General features: G+C 34.6%; 1 protein-coding gene across 4 annotated transcripts in view; it reads left to right on the top strand.

The window, feature by feature from the left end:
• Nucleotides 1–17468, top strand: part of LOC111866059 (CD109 antigen) — a 77410-nt gene that overhangs the window by 34727 nt on the left and 25215 nt on the right. For all 4 annotated transcript variants that reach the window (XM_023854610.2, XM_023854619.2, XM_023854602.2 and 1 more), the window contains 5 exons: nucleotides 2721–3197; nucleotides 4108–4305; nucleotides 13093–13280; nucleotides 13360–13520; nucleotides 14796–14909. In XM_023854610.2, coding sequence (XP_023710378.1) covers nucleotides 2721–3197; nucleotides 4108–4305; nucleotides 13093–13280; nucleotides 13360–13520; nucleotides 14796–14909 — 1138 coding nt within the window. The remainder of the gene's footprint in view (nucleotides 1–2720; nucleotides 3198–4107; nucleotides 4306–13092; nucleotides 13281–13359; nucleotides 13521–14795; nucleotides 14910–17468) is intronic.

Here is a 17468-nt window from a genome sequence, read left to right as displayed (position 1 = left end):
TTCGATTCCCGGCACTACCAGATTTTTTTTTTGGAGAAGTAGTGGGTCTGGAACGGGGTCCACTCAGGCTTGTGATGATAATTGAGGAGCTATTTTAAATAATTAGCGGCTCCGGTCTAGAAAACCGAAATTAACGGCCTTGGGGATTCGTTGCGCTGACCATGTGACACCCTCTATCCGCAAAAGTTGGCACTAAACTTCGCCGACAAGCGGTGGTCGTTCAGTCAGTATAGTTCGCTTACAGACTAAAATCACGGAGTTTGTTGTTTGTTTTGTTGTGTTCTTTTGAAGAGTTCTGTCTTCTGGTATATAATGGCATGTGATCTGGTTAGATCTCAGAAGTCAGACTAATTCCTAGCTACTGGTGTGAGAATCTTAAATCCAACTGATACTTTTTTTTATATCTGTTCTTTTATGCATTATACCTGCTTGTGACATACTGAATTCTATAGTTTCTTTATGCTGTCTCTCACTTGAGTTTACAAATTCCTTCTTGGTAGGTTTTCTTTTTTCTTCCCAAAGACTTAAGATTGAGCTACCCTCTGAAATTCTCTATATACAGTATCTTTTATCCAGGCAATGAACCATGTTCAAAGAAATTCTCACCATTTGACTATATATAATTAAAGTCACAGGTGAAAAGTGTACTTAGTAATTGAAGAATTATCGTTTAATCCAAAAACTTGCATTAGATGTAGTCACTGTTATCCACAATGGAGTCTGCTTCACACTGAATAATCTACAATGTCTTGTTTCTGGCCCTTCCCTGCTGGTAATTTTAATGACAGTTTGCTGTTCTGACTGGGCATTTGAAGTTATTGTCTCTCATGTGAATGGTTTATTGGAATTTAATTATGCAGATAAAAGTATGACATTTTTATTATTTTTGTTATTAGATGGTGTGGCAAACTTGAGGTGCACTGGCTTCTGTAGCAAACTTTCTTTTTTATGTTAAATTTCTATGTAAATTTTGTTTTCCAGTTTGGATAATAATCATATATGACTGCCAGATTTTAACAAGGACTCACAATGCGAAAGTTAATCATTAATTATTCAGCTATACTAGCATCATTACATGTGTATGTATGGATGGACATGATATGATTGCACACATGTGAATTTTTTAAATATGTGTAATTGTTTTTAGTTTATGTAATGATCCTGTTGTGTTCATACTAAGCTATAACTAGAGAGTAATAACGATTCACCACCTAATGTATCTGATAATGAAAAACCCAAAAATGGCTAATGTAGGCAGAAACATGTAGTGAATTTTTAATAAAGCTGAGTTAATGATGCAAGCATGACAATCACAGTGGCCACATGGTCTAAGACATGAACTCTCTTAGTTTGATCAAATGCTGGGGGATCATTTGTTCAAATCCCGCTTGAGGCAGGGATATCTGTATCATGTGCGTTTATTCTGTGTGTAGGTAGAGGCCTTGTGATGGTCTGATTCCCCATCCAAGTAGTCCTTCTGACTGTGTATAAGATCAAGAAAGTGGAAAAGAGACCAAGGCACAACAAAGGGCTGTAGAGCCATGATAATGATGATGATGATGATAATAATAATAATAATAATAATACTGATAAAATATGCAAGTGTACTGATAGCTTATTTATGTTATCATTATTATTCAGGGACAAAAATTCAGAGAAAATTCTCAACTCTGATTAATAATGCATTCATTGTTTGCTGTTTTTGACTGTTCTGTCAAAACATCTAGATTTTTTCCAAAAAACTACTGGCTTAATATGATTTATAATGGTAATTGCAGTCTTGGAATACTTAGCATAAAGTAAAAAATGCATAAATCAAGTATTTTGCCTCACTTAGTGTTAAGAACAAAGCTTATAATTTTGTAAAGATATTTTTAATTATAAATTTGGTGAATTCGATGTTTCTGACTATTTAAAAGAGAAATATAATTGAAATGCAACAGAAACACATTAAACATATAAATAAGATGATTAAAGAATTAACATCAAAAGATATTATTTATTTACTGCAATATTATTACTCAAAATAAATGCTTCTCAAGATTACTTAATGGACTCAAAACAAAGAAGTAGATGTTTATGGGGGTTAACTGGAAGATGAAGAGGAAATAGAATCATAGCAGAAACTTATGATTCTGGTGAATAAATGTAATTTCTTAGTTTGAGTGACTTGACATTTGAACTCACTCTGTTTCAATTATTGCTACAAAAATTGTAAATAAATAAGATATAAATATCATTGTATATGCTTATACCAGGGTTCAAATACTGCTGCTGTTGGGGAAATCAAGATATGTGACCTCAGAAATGAGTCAGAATGAGGCATGGCACAGAATTCATATACTAAGGACATAATGTCACAATATTGGCTGCTTCTAAGAATTAAACTTGTGTATACAGAGAAAGTCCCATTTAATGTTTTTTAATTTAAGGTTTTTCCTTATTTATTATTCGGTTTTGATGACCGTAAGTCAACTACCTTAGTGTTCAGTATCCTCTGTTTAAGATAACCTTCAGTTTAGTTTTCAGATCCACGCTTCCAAAAGAAATCTTAAATGGGGGTTATCTGTATACATATGAAAACAAGTGAGCTGAAGGCACATAAACTGGGTCATAGCTGTAACTTCTTTTTAAGCTTAAATAACATTTTTCTATTTATATATTTATCATCCGAATCTTAGATCATTTCACTGCACTTTCTGTCATGTCTGTGTGTTCAGGTGGTTGTTGCATACAATGATGGGGAGCATCTTTCCAGTGAGAAGTTGGCTCAATCGACATTAAGGATTGAGATTTTTGTTCAGTTTGAGAATGGCAGCACTCTCAGCCTACCTGATATAGTGGCTTTGCCAATGGACAAACATCTGACTTCAGCTAATTTAGGAGATAATGAATGGAATGGTAGCAGAAGATACACAGCAGAATATGCTGACATCCTTTCAGTGGAACGGTACTGGAAGGAAGGAGTTCTGTACTTCAAGTTTGATGTCCCACCAAAAGTACTGGAGTTAACCTTGAGAGCTTTCTATGAAGATTCAGAAGGAGAAAGCATGCAAGCTAAAATAAATATCATGCAACATTACTCTCCATCTAAGAAATACATTAGTGTAAGAACAAACTCTGCTGATGTAGAAGTAGGAGAATTTGCTGTGTTCCATGTGAAGACAAATTTTATTCTGCAGAGATTTCAGTATATGGTAAGATCATATTTACTACTGATCTTCCTAGATGTCAGGCAAAATATCATTCTAAATAGCAGTATTCATAATGCCTCTGGGGCACAACCAGCATTTTTCCAGTGGAAAATCAGTGGATTTCTTCAGAGTATATTCATTCACTCATTCATTCTTTTATTTACAGTTCTACAAAATCCNATAATGCCTCTGGGGCACAACCAGCATTTTTCCAGTGGAAAATCAGGGGCTTTCTATGGAGACATCTGCCTCAGATATAGAACAAGTCAGCAATACAATATAAAATATGAATATACATACATAATCAGATAGTCATCATCGTCAAAATGTTAAATACTCAGTACAACAAGACTACTGTACAACAATACATTCCATATATCAAATAACATATAAAATTACATACATGATCAAGAGACCACCAAGACTTTTAATATAGTCATATAAAATCTAATTTCTTAATATATATAATACACCTATATCACAACAATAATAGTACCTTTTTCCTGTGTATTTTATTTCATAGTCTGTTGCATCCTAGCAATAGGCAACGGTGTTTATTTAAATATACATGAGGGATCGATCTTAATTCCAGCAGTAGTACTCTTCAACAGTGTAAAAGCAATTGGTGATAAGAAACTTCTTTAATGCCACTTTAAATATGATACAAATTTCTTCTAGCCAGTGCTTCAGATAAGAATGTATGAACTCCACTAAACAGTGCTTAGTCACAAGGATACTGTTACCACATTTATATTCCATGCTCTTATATCCTAACATGTACCCTCTCCCCCCAAAAAAATTACTACATTTTTTTTTGTTAAAAATATGAAATATACTTAACAATGTAAAGTTGTGGTTAGCATTTGTTTGCAGTAAATTTAGTTTTAATGACAGTAATACAATTTGTTTGCAGGTACTTGCTAAAGGTCTTCTGTTGTTTGCTGATGAACATATTGTGGAAAGTCCTGTTCCTACAACTACTACTTTCACTATACCCATAGACACAAACATGGCCCCAGGCTTCACACTGCTTGTTTATCATGTGACATTGCATGCAGAACTTGTTGCAGATAGTGTTTTTGTTCCAGTCACTGGATTTAATGGATTTGAGGTAAGGCAGTCTTCCATTCTGTGTTATAATTCAGCCATCTCCTCCTTCACAAGGACTGGGTGTTCTGAAGCTTGGTCTGAGATTCAGGAGACCAGATCGATTATACTAGTTAAGAAAGATCATATTAGCCAAAAGAATTGAAGTACATTTTCTAAAATGTGCCCAAAATAGTGTATGTGATTAACATCATTATTAATATTGTGTTATAATTCTGAGCTATATGTAAACATGGCAAATAAGAAAGCCTGGGAACATGATAGAAGACATATTAACCTTTAAGTGCCGAAGTGCCCCGTTTGTGCCAGTCATGAGTAAGGTCGTCGTGGCCAAAGTACCCAGTTTTGGCCATTCAGGCATTTAAACTCCGCTAGTGGAAGCGCGCGCACATGCCGCTAGTAGAAGCGCATGCACAGTCCTAAATATGTATTTTTAAATGCAGTAATTACCAGACCGACTTGAGTAAAACCCTAATAGAGTAATTAAAATAGTACCTAACTGAACAACAGCAAATAAAAATATACGTATGAGTTATTCCAAAACTTATCCACAATCCAGTAATTTTATTGCAGATTCTGCAGATAAGTATGTTAAAAATATATTGTAAAATTCGATGTACATACCTTTTTTATTATTACCTTCATGATGTATATATAGGTTCAAATGAAACTACCGTATTCGATTTCACTACGAACGCACACAAAACAGATCACGCTCTGTATCTCAGCCACGATGCAGCTGTCTGTTCATTCAAATAGAAGGGGCAATAAGCTTTTGCAGCCCTAACGGAACATCTTAGCACTGAAGAGGGGACCCCTATAGCTTTCTCTTGAATAGCCATTCTTTCATTCTTCTGACCTTCAGTCAAGTATTCGAAAATCCGAAGGGTGTAAGCAGCGCTAGCAGAAGACCAAATGATTTTATTGCTTCCATCTGTTTTATGACACCAGAGACTGCTAAAATTTGTCAAGTGTTACAAACAGAAATGAAGTTATAATGCAGAACAACTCTGTGAAGAACTGGGAAACCATTTTTGCAGTACGCATCAAAATTAAAACACAAAAAATTGAAAATAGAGTACAACACTTTGTATTAAAAATTTCAAATCTTCCTTTATAATATGCGACACTATGTTCTTTTCTGAAATAAACAAAGTTATTTCCATCCATTTATCATAAAAATTGAGCTAGATAGAGCATTTTTAAACACAACGCTTAAAATTGATTAAGCGCCTAACAGGAACGGACATTTAAATGCAGAGTAGTAATGGGCATTTAAACGAGCACCAGCAGCGGGCATTTAAATAATCTCCGGCCAGCTCAAGCTTACCACTATTTCGAAGTCCGGCGTTTAAAGGTTAACTCAGGTACCTCATTTATAGCATACATTCCTTATTTTGAAAAAATGAAAACAGGCTTATGCAATCTCAATTCTGTCTGTGTGTCTTTGTGTTTGTGAATTCCCCTCTATTAACTTTTGAATGCCTGTCTGTATATGTATCCTTCCTATCCTTGTTAGGCAACGCCTCAATGAAGTATATCCTTCCTTTCATTGCTAAACAACAGCACAGTAAGCATATTCCCATGGCTATGAATATAAGCAACAATAGAAAAATGGTTGGACTTGTGTATCTGTGGTTCTGTGTATCCCCTATTGTTGCTAGGTAACAACCCATTAAAGTCATACCCATGGCAATGAAGAATTGTTGGAGGCGTCATGTTCTGTTTGGTCCATATTGTACCAATGGAAAGTAGGTGATTAGTTCTTCCCAGAACTTTTTTATACAACTGTATCTGCAGACATTTCATAAAATAGTTAGATTTCTTAGATTCTAGAACAGAATTTCTTAAGATATATTAGGAAAATAGAATATCATTTTTATTAGAGCTCAACAGAACTTTATGAATAAATTAAGGTCTGTTTCAGAGACCGTTATGTCTATAGATAGTCATACATTTCTACAACTATAGCCACTTTTTTGCAGGTTTGATTTTGACATATATTTTCTGAAAAGTATAAATTGATAAAATTCCTAAACATAGATTCCATAACATATATTAGCAAAAAGTGAACATTCCTGCACAGGCTCAAATTTTTCTTAATAAAAATTTATCTGAATTGGAGACAAAGTCTTGGCAGGAAAGGCTGGGTGAAGGTAAATATGACAGAATTGGTCCAGTGTGTATGGACTGAACGAGAAGGAAACAAAAATGCAACAGTGTTAGAATCTCTATGTAACCGCCTTAAGATTTCAATAGTAAGACCACTATACAAAAAAAGGTGACAAATCTAGTATGTCAAACTATAGAACAATCTCACTATTAACTACTTTTTCTAAAGTACCTGAGAAAGTTAATGTACAATAGATTAGGCCATTATTTGCAGACTAATAATATACTTGTCCCAGAACAATTCGGCTTCAGGAAGGGAATATCCACTGAAAATGCAACCTTTACGCTAACAGACAGTGTATTAAAATCTATTAACCAGAAAATGCATGTAGGTGGAATATTCTGTGATTTAGCTAAAGCTTGTGATTGTGTTAGTCATGAAATTTTGTTAACTAAATTACAATTTTATGGTATTGAGGGAACAATGGCAGGTTGGTTCAGATCCTACCTTGTAGATAGAAAACAAAAGATTGAAATAAAATCACCTAATGCAACCCAAAGTACTTATTCAAAATGGAGAACAATAGAGCATGGAGCTCCTCAGGGGTCAATTTTAGGACCTTTGCTTTTTATAATCTATATATATGACCTTGCCACAACAATAAATACCTGTTCAATACCCATAATATTTGCTGATAACACTAGTGTAATAATTTCTAGTAAGAATTTAGATGATTTCTGTATGTCGTTGAACAGTGTTCTCTCTCATAAGAGTAAATGGTTTGCTGCTAACAAACTGGCCCTGAATCTAGATAAAACAAATATAATAAAATTTATAACAAATATTATTGTACACCTCAATATCCATTAAGCATTGGATATAATAATAAATATATAGAAGAGTCAGTACACATAAAATTCCTTGGCTTACAAATTGATAACCACTTAAACCGGAAATACCATATCGATCAATTGGTTCTGAAGTTAAGTGGGGCATATTATGCAATAAGAGCTTTGTTACATGTCAGCAACATTGATACACTGAAAATTGTTAAAATCATGGTGAGCATAAAACCTCAGAATTCTTGTAGAGAGCTATTTAAGAGATTACAGATCTTACCTCTTCCATGTGAATATATGTTTTCATTATTAAGCTTCATTATAAATAACCAAGATCGTTTTCAGACCAATTCGCATGTACACAGTGTTAACACGGGAAACAAGCACCATCTCCATAAACTGGCTGCTAACCTGACATGTTTTCAGAAAAGAGCATATTATTCTGGCATTAAAATTTTCAACAATCTATCATCTAGCCTCATAAGTGTAATGAATGAAAAGGTGCAATTTAAATTAGCACTGAAAAGATACTTAAATACACACTCATTCTACTCTGTTGATGATGAATTCCCACTGTCTAAAAATGACTCATCCTTTTAAAAGGTTATGTACATATCTTAAGTTGACGGTATTGACTTATATATGTGGATGTATTGTTTTTTGTGTGTGGCTCAGTTGTACTGTATTTATGGCTTTTGTATTTGTATGACTTGTTCCACATCCTAGTCATTCTGACTTAATTTGGATGTACAGAATGCAATGTATGTATGTGTGTGTGTGTGTGTGTGTCTGTCTGTGTGTCCGTCCGTCCGTCCGTCCGTCCGTCCGTCTGTCTGTCTGTCTGTCTGTACAGAATAATCATGCTCATAGATTCATTCTGTGAATCTTGCACAGTACTTCAACCATTCATGGCAGCTCAGTGCTACTGTGGAATCTGTTTCTGGGTAATAGCAGCATGTAGATTTAGACTATATTGCTGAAATTTCATAAGACCTTTAACGTCTCCGTCACTGAAGGAATGAAGCCAAGACCAGGCAAATAGGAATAATGGAAATGAATAGTAACAACAAAATTATGTACTTCTTTTGGCTTATTTTGGACTTCACCCATCGTCTGGTATATAAAAGGCAAAAAAAAAAAACCACGACGTTTCGGAGACTGGACCAATCACTCAATCCAGTGATTGAGACTAGCTCTTTCTAAGGGGCCCAACTGAGTAGGTTTATCCTTCCCTATTCACCTGAAGACGGAGACAGGTCCAGTCTCCCAAACGTGTTTTTTTTTTTTTGTCTTTTATATACCAGACATTGGGTGAAGTCCAAAATAAGCCAAAAGAAGTACAGTATACACCATCGTCAGAATCCTTTCAAGTCTAACAAAATTATGGACTTAAAAGAGATCCAGATAATTAAATTTCAGTAAGAGCATGGAAGTATATTCCTTGTTGAGGCTAGTAAGAATGGTGAAGAAAAATTGTGATAAGAAATGGTCCTCATAAGGGACAGAGAAGTTTCTTCAGCGGACCATAAAATTGTGAGAAAGAGACCTGTTCAGGACCCCATAAACAAAAGTTGGAAGTGAGAGTTAGCCCTTCCCCCACCTGTTGATCTGAGCAACCACCATCCTTGCATCCTGCCTGTATAACCTGACCACATCCTCATCACAACTCCTCCAGTACTGTAGCTTGAGGTAGCTCTTTCAAAACATTGATATCCATCTACAGTAATACACGGTGTTACAATCAATAAATCTATCATCTTAACACTCACTGCTGTAAACACCTGAACACTATAAATGACAGGATATCTGTTTATTTTCAGTGCTGTATCTTCCTTCTTTGCTGTTCACATTTCAGTGTCATCAATATGTGGACATATAGCTGGGCTGGGTTTATGAGGCCACCCTATTCACATGCTTGTCACTCTTCCACATAATGATTATGAATATGCTGTGAGGAATGTATCAGTGGTGAATGATTAACTCTGTAGACTTCTGCTGCATCTGTTTTCCCCTGCTGGGATGACCACAACATAAAATTGATGAACTGATTTTTATTTTAATTAGTCATGACTTAAGCCCACATGTAATTTGTATAACTGAACATTACTTAACCGAGCAGAAACATTTATTGATCAAATCAGAAAATTATTGTTTAACCTCCCAATTCTCACGATCATTAAGTAATGGTGGAGGTGTTTGTATATATTGTAATTGGATAGGGACTGTAATCCAATTGATATAACACAATATTGCATGGAAAAGGTGATTGAGGCCTGTGCAGTCTGATTAAATATTGGTAATAGTTATTTTATAATACTATGTATTTACAGATCTCCTTGTGGAAATGTAGAGGAATTTATTAAGCAGTTCAAACTAATAGTGAAATCTGTTTACAAGCCTGAACTTGAATTAATAATATGTGGAGACTTTAATGTAAATTTTTTAGAGAATTCAAGTAAATCTCTTAAGCTTATTTCACTATTTCAGATGTATAACCTGTTTCAGGTTGTCAAATTTCCAACTAGGATTACAACTGATACCAGTACTGTTACTGATAGTATATTTTTGGATTACAGCAGATTAAATACTTTACAGGTGTACTCAGTAATCAATAGGCTTTCAGATCATGATGCTTAGTATTTGATTGTTAGTAATGTTGTGAACTGCCAAAGGACTAAGAGTGGATTAGTTAAAAGAAGAGTTATATCTGAGTCTGGCATCATAGCTTTTAGTGAGATGTTGAGTAGGGAAACCTGGGAAAGTGTTTTAAGTAATCTTGATGTTAACAAAAGTTTTAATCTATTTTTAAATATCTTTTTAATGATTTTTTTAAACATGATTTCCAGTGAAATTTGTCAAAAACAAGGTGTATTCTAACCAGTGGATTACTAAAGGAATTAAAATTTCATGTAGGCAAGAAAAGTATTTGTATTTGACGATTAGATCTACTAATTACCCAGGCCTAAAGGAGTATTATACTCGATATTGTACGTTGCTGAGAAAAGTTATCAGAAGAGCTAAAGCTATACAATATATTATGAGGGAATAATAATGGCTGCATCTAACAAATCCAAGGAGTCATGGAAAATCATAAAGAGAGAAAATGGTAGGCAGTCGAAGGAAAAACATTCATATTCGGAATTGAGAGAAGGTAATGGAACAATCGATAGTAGGATTGAAGCTAAGGCATTTAAATCATATTTTTTTAGTTCAGTTAACAAATTAGTTGGTCAAAGTTCTAACAATGTATTTTTTTTACCACTTTCATGTGAGTACTCTACAGATAAGATTTCTGAAATTGTAAATATTCCAATTACTGAGGCAGAAGTAAGCACAATAAATTCATTAAAAATTAATCTTCTTGTGGATATGATAGGTTGTCAAATAAAATTATTAAATTATGTGGTGAACACATAGCAAAACCACTTACTTATATTTATAATCTTTCTGTAAGTTTGGGCATATGTCCCGACCGATTGAAATATGCAAATATTATACCATGTTTTAAGAAAGGTGATGTTACTGAAATTGCCAACTATAGACCGATATCTTTATTGACAAGTTTCTCTAAATTATTTGAAATATTAGTGTTTAGTAGGCTTAAACAGCATTTTATAAGAAATTATATCCTGGCTCCTGAGCAGCATGGCTTTTGTAAGGATGTTTCTACACAAAACTCAGTCTTTAATCTAACTGATACTGTTCTTAAAGCATGGAACAATAAGGAGTTTGTGGTAGGTATTTTTTGTGATTTGACAAAGGCCTTTGATTGTGTCAGTCATGATCTGTTGATTCAAAAGTTGAAGATGTATAGAGTCAAAGGACCTATTTTGAAATGGTTGGAGACTTATTTAAAAAATAGAATGCAAAGAGTTGTGCTGCATACTTGTAATTCAACTACTACAATCTCTAAATGGGAATCTGTAATGTTTGGTGTTCCGCAGGGATCTGTCCTGGGACCAGTGTTGTTTAATGCCTAAGGATTGTTTAAGGATATAGCATGTACTATTTTGTACACTGATGACACAACAATTTTAATTACCTCAAATGACCTAAACTCTCTGAATATTAAATTAAATAGAGTTATGACTAGGGTTTCAAGCTGGTTTCAAAATAACAATCTGGTACTTAATTTGAGTAAAACTCACCTGATTAAATTTGTGACTCCTAAGTCTCCAGAGTATACATTTTCAGTAACATATAATAATATTAGACTTAAAGATGTTGATAATGTTAAATTTTAGGTATGTATTTAGATTGTCAATTTAATTGGAAAAAACAATCTGAAAAATTATTAAAGAAACTGAATACAGCGTGTTTTATGCTCAGGAAGTTACAGTCTCTTGTCAGTGAACAAGCTCTTCGAATGGTCTATTTTTCTTATTATCAGTCTCAGCTTGAATATAGTAGTATATTCTGGGGTTCTTCTCCAGTTATGAAAAGTTTTTTGTTTCCCAGAAAAGAGCGATTAGGGTTATGCTGAGATGAAGTCCTGGAAAGTCGTTTAGAGAAGGTTTTAAGAGGTTGGGTATTTTGGCTGTTCCTAGCCTATATATCTATTCTATATTGATGTTTGTTGTTAGAAATCGCAATTTTTTTCAAACCAACAATAATATTCATCATATAAACACTGGACAGTTTGGAAAGCTACATGTGTCATCAGTGAGATTATCTTCAATCCAGAGAGGTGCGTTATATTCATCCATTATGGTTTATAATAATCTTCCTAAAAATATACAAAGGATGAGTTATAATGTGAAGATTTTTGAACACACACTGAAAAGTTTCCTCACACCAAATGCTTTTTATTCAATAGATGAATATATTTCTGCTGAGCATGTATAACATTTAATAACTATATTCCTTGTAATTTTGTTTATGAATGACAATGTAAATTATGGTTATTTGGTGCTTTTGGTTGTGTGTGGTTGTTTGCTGTTGACACAATTGTACTTCTGCAATCAAGTCTTATTTTGATGAGTTCAATACTGCAATAAAATCTGTGTTATTTTTTTGTGGAGGTCCAGTGGCTACTCCCCCACTTGCTGTCCCTTAAATCCAGCTGGACTGCTATTCAAATCTTTGTGTCTCAGGAATCATACACCTCTACTGCTATACATAGATGCTTCTAATTTCATCTTGGACCCCTTAATGATGCATAAATCAAAAACATCTCATCTATAAATATAAAATAGGGTCCCATAGGGACATGATATCTTCTATTGGAAAGATAACATGAAACTGACGGAAAAGTGGTAAAGATAGTGTTGTACACTTAACAGGTTTCTCCAGGGAATATAGTATAATAATTAAAACTATCATTCATAAGACTAACTGATTTAGAGGTAAATTGAAAGCAGCCTAATTGTTAACATTTGTGACTTATTACCATGAAGCAGGTTGTACCAAAGAAATGACATTGATGACAAAATTAAGAATATATGAAATATAGGAAATGTTTGCTACTACTCATTTCATAAAATTTTATCTTCTTATCTTTTGTCTAGAACCCTAAAGACCAAATTATATGACATTATATTTTCACTTGTCATTTTATATGGGCTTACGACTTCATATTTTACACTAATGGAAGACTATTATAGATGTTTGGTAGCAGATGTTTAAAAGATATTTGGTAATTCTGATCTCTTTTTCAGACTCTGACCTATAGTTATTAATATCATAACCAGAGACTTTATACAAAATCCATGCATAATATTAACATTATTCTCGTAATCTACTGTCATTCCTACAAAGAAGTTCATAAATCTCAAAGGAGGAACCATATAAATTATTGCATATACAAAAATAACATTTAACTGGTATTCTGTTCCTCTAGATAACTCTTGTGGTGAATCAAGGCAAAGACCACACAAAGAAGACAGCACAAGCTGTAATGACTGCCAAAGCTGGAGCCTTCATGGGAATAAATTCAGTGAGAAGTACTGCATACTTTATGCAAGCTGGAAATGATATTAACAGATCTCGTGTCACAGAGAGCTTTTATGCATTTGAAAACTTCACAAGGTATGCTCTTTCATACAATAATTACAGTTTGCAGAAAATTCTTTCCATGATCAGTTTACCCTTCTTTCTCTTCTTTCAGAGCAGAACCTAAAGTAAAGTGGAGGTCAAGACAAGGATTACTTCCAGATGAGGTTTCATATTTCTCAAGGATGAGCTATGGAAAGAATAGCTATGAGACATTAACATTTTCTGGTGTAGTTATCTTTACTGATGCATATCTACCAATCAGAAAATTAACTGGTAAGCAGTATTATTATATTTCATCAGAATAAACAGATTTATCAACTGAATGTCTCTGTCATACTTAATTCAATTTTTTATTTCTTCTGGGTCAAGTGTCCTTAATAAAGTATTTAACTGTTTATTTTATTTCTTCAGATACATTATCTGTTTCCATGTTTCTCATGACATATACAAATTTAAACTGCCTTCTGCTGCCCTGAATATCTTTATGTTATAGTGAAGATGCTTCTGCAGTTTGTTGAGAATGCCACAGGCTATATTGATGAGCTATCATGAAAGTATGCAAAGCATTATTGCTCAAAAGAACTCACCATGGAAGGAGTTAAAACAACAAAATATGGGAAGCAGGAACAGGAGACACATTAATGTGACTATCATGGGCTAGTGAATAACTTATAGAACCATTCTCCTCACTGAGAGAACATAGCATATAATGAGGGGAACCTCATTATTATTGCTGCTGCTGATGCAATCATATGCTTTATTTATATTTATTTATTTGCACTCTCTGTATTTTATGGGAGTGACTAAGGAAAACTTCAGTCATGATAGCCAGATTCTGAACTAAGGATCAAAAGTGAAGACCTCCTAAAGACAAAGGAGGATTCCCAAATACTTAACCACAATGATCAGTAGATGTTGTGACTGCTTTCTGGGATGAAGTAAACCCTCATATCTAGACGAAATATAGAATGAAAGACATTTACCTTACCAATTTCTCTCCTCCTCCTCCTTCTTCTTCTTCCTCTTCTTCTTCTTCTTTGTGTACAGCACATTGTAGCAGGCTTCAGAATATTGTCACAAATTAAATGTGTGTACAGAAATAATCAGACTGCTAAAAGTGTCAAGCAGAAAATAGCAGTATATATGCAATCATTAAACACTCATGCCAAGTTACAACCATGTGCCTGACACTGTCAGTGACATTAAGAAATATTGTGACATGTAGACCCAATGCCAAGTAACGGCTGCGTAGACAGGCAACAGTACAACAGCCAGTGCTAGGGAATAAATTCAATTATGCAAGAGACATTTTCTGTGCAGTCCATGCTGAGACTAGGGACAGTGCTGTAGTTACACTGATCTTTGGAGTGCGTAACCCAGTGAGACTCATAGTTATTTGTAGTTAGGTTCTGTAAATATTCAATAAATCTGATCACCAATCCAAACCCCATCTATAGTCCCTCAATCAGATGACAGTATGGGCAGTGTCGAACAGAGCAGTTATTATCAATAAAGTGTGTTTAACAACCATGTACAATTCGTTTGCAGATTCTTGTCATGAGAAGAAAGGTTATAAGCCATGTTTCAGTGAAGGGTGCTTCTTGTCAACCAAGATGTGTGATGGATATAATGACTGTGCAGACTGGTCTGATGAAAGTGATTGTAAGTTTATATTACACCATTTTGATAATTATATATTACTGTTAATGCCTGTTATCAGTTTAATCTCTTGTACTGTTACCTGTTACCAACTTAATTTCTTGTAGGATGTTCCCAGAACAGTCAGTAGTTATTCATCTGATCAAAAATATCCATGTTGAGGAAACCAAGGTTTCATTGTTATCAATAATTTCTTCTGTCAGCACATATACTAGCAAGCAATTGATTCATACCAGGAAACTTGCTGAAAGTGTCACATCTGTTGCTGCATTGTAGGTTTTGGCCTTTGAACTAAAACAGAGCCTGAGAGTACCAGGAAATATATTTCTAGGGAAAAGTTTTAATCATTATCACCTAAAAAGAAGTGGTCTCATTGCATTAAATATTTCAAGAGCATATTACTTACTTACTTACTTACTTACTTACTTACTTACTTACTTACTTACTTACTTACTCATGGAGCTGAGCCCTTCTGGAGGAGCTGTCAATTCTGCAGCTACTCAAAAATTTCCCAGCATTTTATGGAACCCGATGGTTCATTACCGTGTTCACAAGAGCCCTCCAATGGTCCCTTTCCTGAGCCAGATCTATCCCATCCATACCATCCCATTCTATCTCTCTGAGATCGATTTTAATATTGTCTACCCACCTATGCCTTGATCTTCCCTGTGGTCTCTTTCTTCTGGCTTTCCCACCAATATTCTATACACATGCCTAGCCTCCTCCATTCATGCTACATGACTTGCCCACCTCATCCTCCTAGACTTGATCATTCTAATTATACTTGGAAAAGAGTACAAATTATGAAGCTTCTCATTATGCAGTTTTCTCCAACCTCCTGTCACTTCATCCCTCTTCAGTCCAAATATTCTTCTCAACACCCTTAGTCTATGTTCCTCCCTTAATGTCAGAGACCAAGTTTCACACCCATACAGAACCACAGGAAAAATTATAGTTTTGTATATTCTAATTTTTATGTTTTTGGACAGCAGATGAGAAGACAAAAAGGTTCTGGACTGAATGGTAGCAAGCATTACCCGAGTTCAATCGTTTCTTAATTTCCTCCTGAATCAGGTTTCGACCTATTATCCTTGTTCTCAAATATCTGAACTGTGCCACATTTTCAAAATATCTGTTTCCTGTCTTTATGTCATGATTTTGCCCTGCATTTTGGTGATGAGACAGTAACATCTAATTGGTTTTTTCTGTGTTTACTTCTAGACCATTCTCTTTACTTGCATCAATTAAAGTTTGTTTGTTTTTCTTTATGGTATCTACATTATCACCCACTAGATTCACATCATCAGCATAGACCAACAGCTGATGTGTCCCATTTAATTTCAGTCCCACTTGGTTTCCCCGGACCTTCATAATTGCATATTCTAAGGCAAAGATGAAAAGGAGTGGTGATAAAGCATCTCCTTGTTTTAGACCATTCTGGATAGGAAATTTATCAGACAAATATTTGCCTACACGGACTTTACTATACGTTTCATTTAAACACATCTTAGTCAACCTAACTAGTTTCATGACTATCCCAAACTCTATCAGAATATTGTACAATACTGCCCTCCTAACTGAATCATAGGTTTTTTTGAAGTCTATGAATAGCTGATGTACTGTCTCATTGTACTCCCATTTTTTCTCCAATATCTGATGAATGCAAAAGATCTTATCTGTAGTTGATCTGTTATGTCAAAACCCACATTAATGATCCCCAATAATTTCATCTATATATGGACTTAACCTTGAAAGAAAAATATTGGACCAAATTTTATATGAAGTTGATAGCAGTGATATCCCCTGATAATTACTACAGTCAGTTTTATCACCCTTCTTATGAACTGGTACAATAAGAGACTTCTTCCATTGATCAGGCAATTTTTCCTTATGCCAAATAGAAGTAATTAGATTGTGGATCTTAGAACATAATATTTCACCTCCTGCTTGAATAAGTTCTGCTGGAATTTGATCACTACCTGGCGATTTATACCGTTTCAATTTTGCAATAGCACTCTCAACCTCAAAAGGGCTAGGATCAGGTATTAACAGCTCAGCTGTATGGATTTCTGTCTGTCTAACAGCACTGACCCTATGTACATTCAATAACTGAGAGACGTGTTCTATATCTGAGGCAATATCGCGAAATGTAGATCTTGTGAACAAATAAAAATGAATGAATGAAAATTAGTTCCTCCACCTATTCAAAATGTTGTGGGAATCTGCAAGCAGATCACCATTCTTATCCTTCACTAAGTTACTGCTAGGCTGGTAACCCCACTTAAAGTCATTTGTTCCTCTATACAGGTCTCTAATGTTCTTGTTCTTACTGTTCATTGCAAGCTCATCAATTTTGTCTTTCAGATATTCCCTCTTTTTTTTCCTGAAATGCCTGCGGGTTTCACGTCTTATATTGTTCAAGATTATCCCCATTTAACTCACTTGCATCCTGTAACCACTGCAATTTGGCCTGCTTTCTTTCATCTAATAATTTTGAGCATCCTTCATCGAACCATGGCTTATGCTTCTTCAGTTCATAATAACCTAGACTCTCTTTGGCAG

Source organism: Cryptotermes secundus, unplaced genomic scaffold (assembly GCF_002891405.2).
Source record: "Cryptotermes secundus unplaced genomic scaffold, Csec_1.0 scaffold1054, whole genome shotgun sequence".
NCBI classification, from domain to species: domain Eukaryota; kingdom Metazoa; phylum Arthropoda; class Insecta; order Blattodea; family Kalotermitidae; genus Cryptotermes; species Cryptotermes secundus.
The sequence above is the reverse complement of the archived record's forward strand: the minus strand, read 5'-3'. Positions and strand labels throughout refer to the sequence as shown.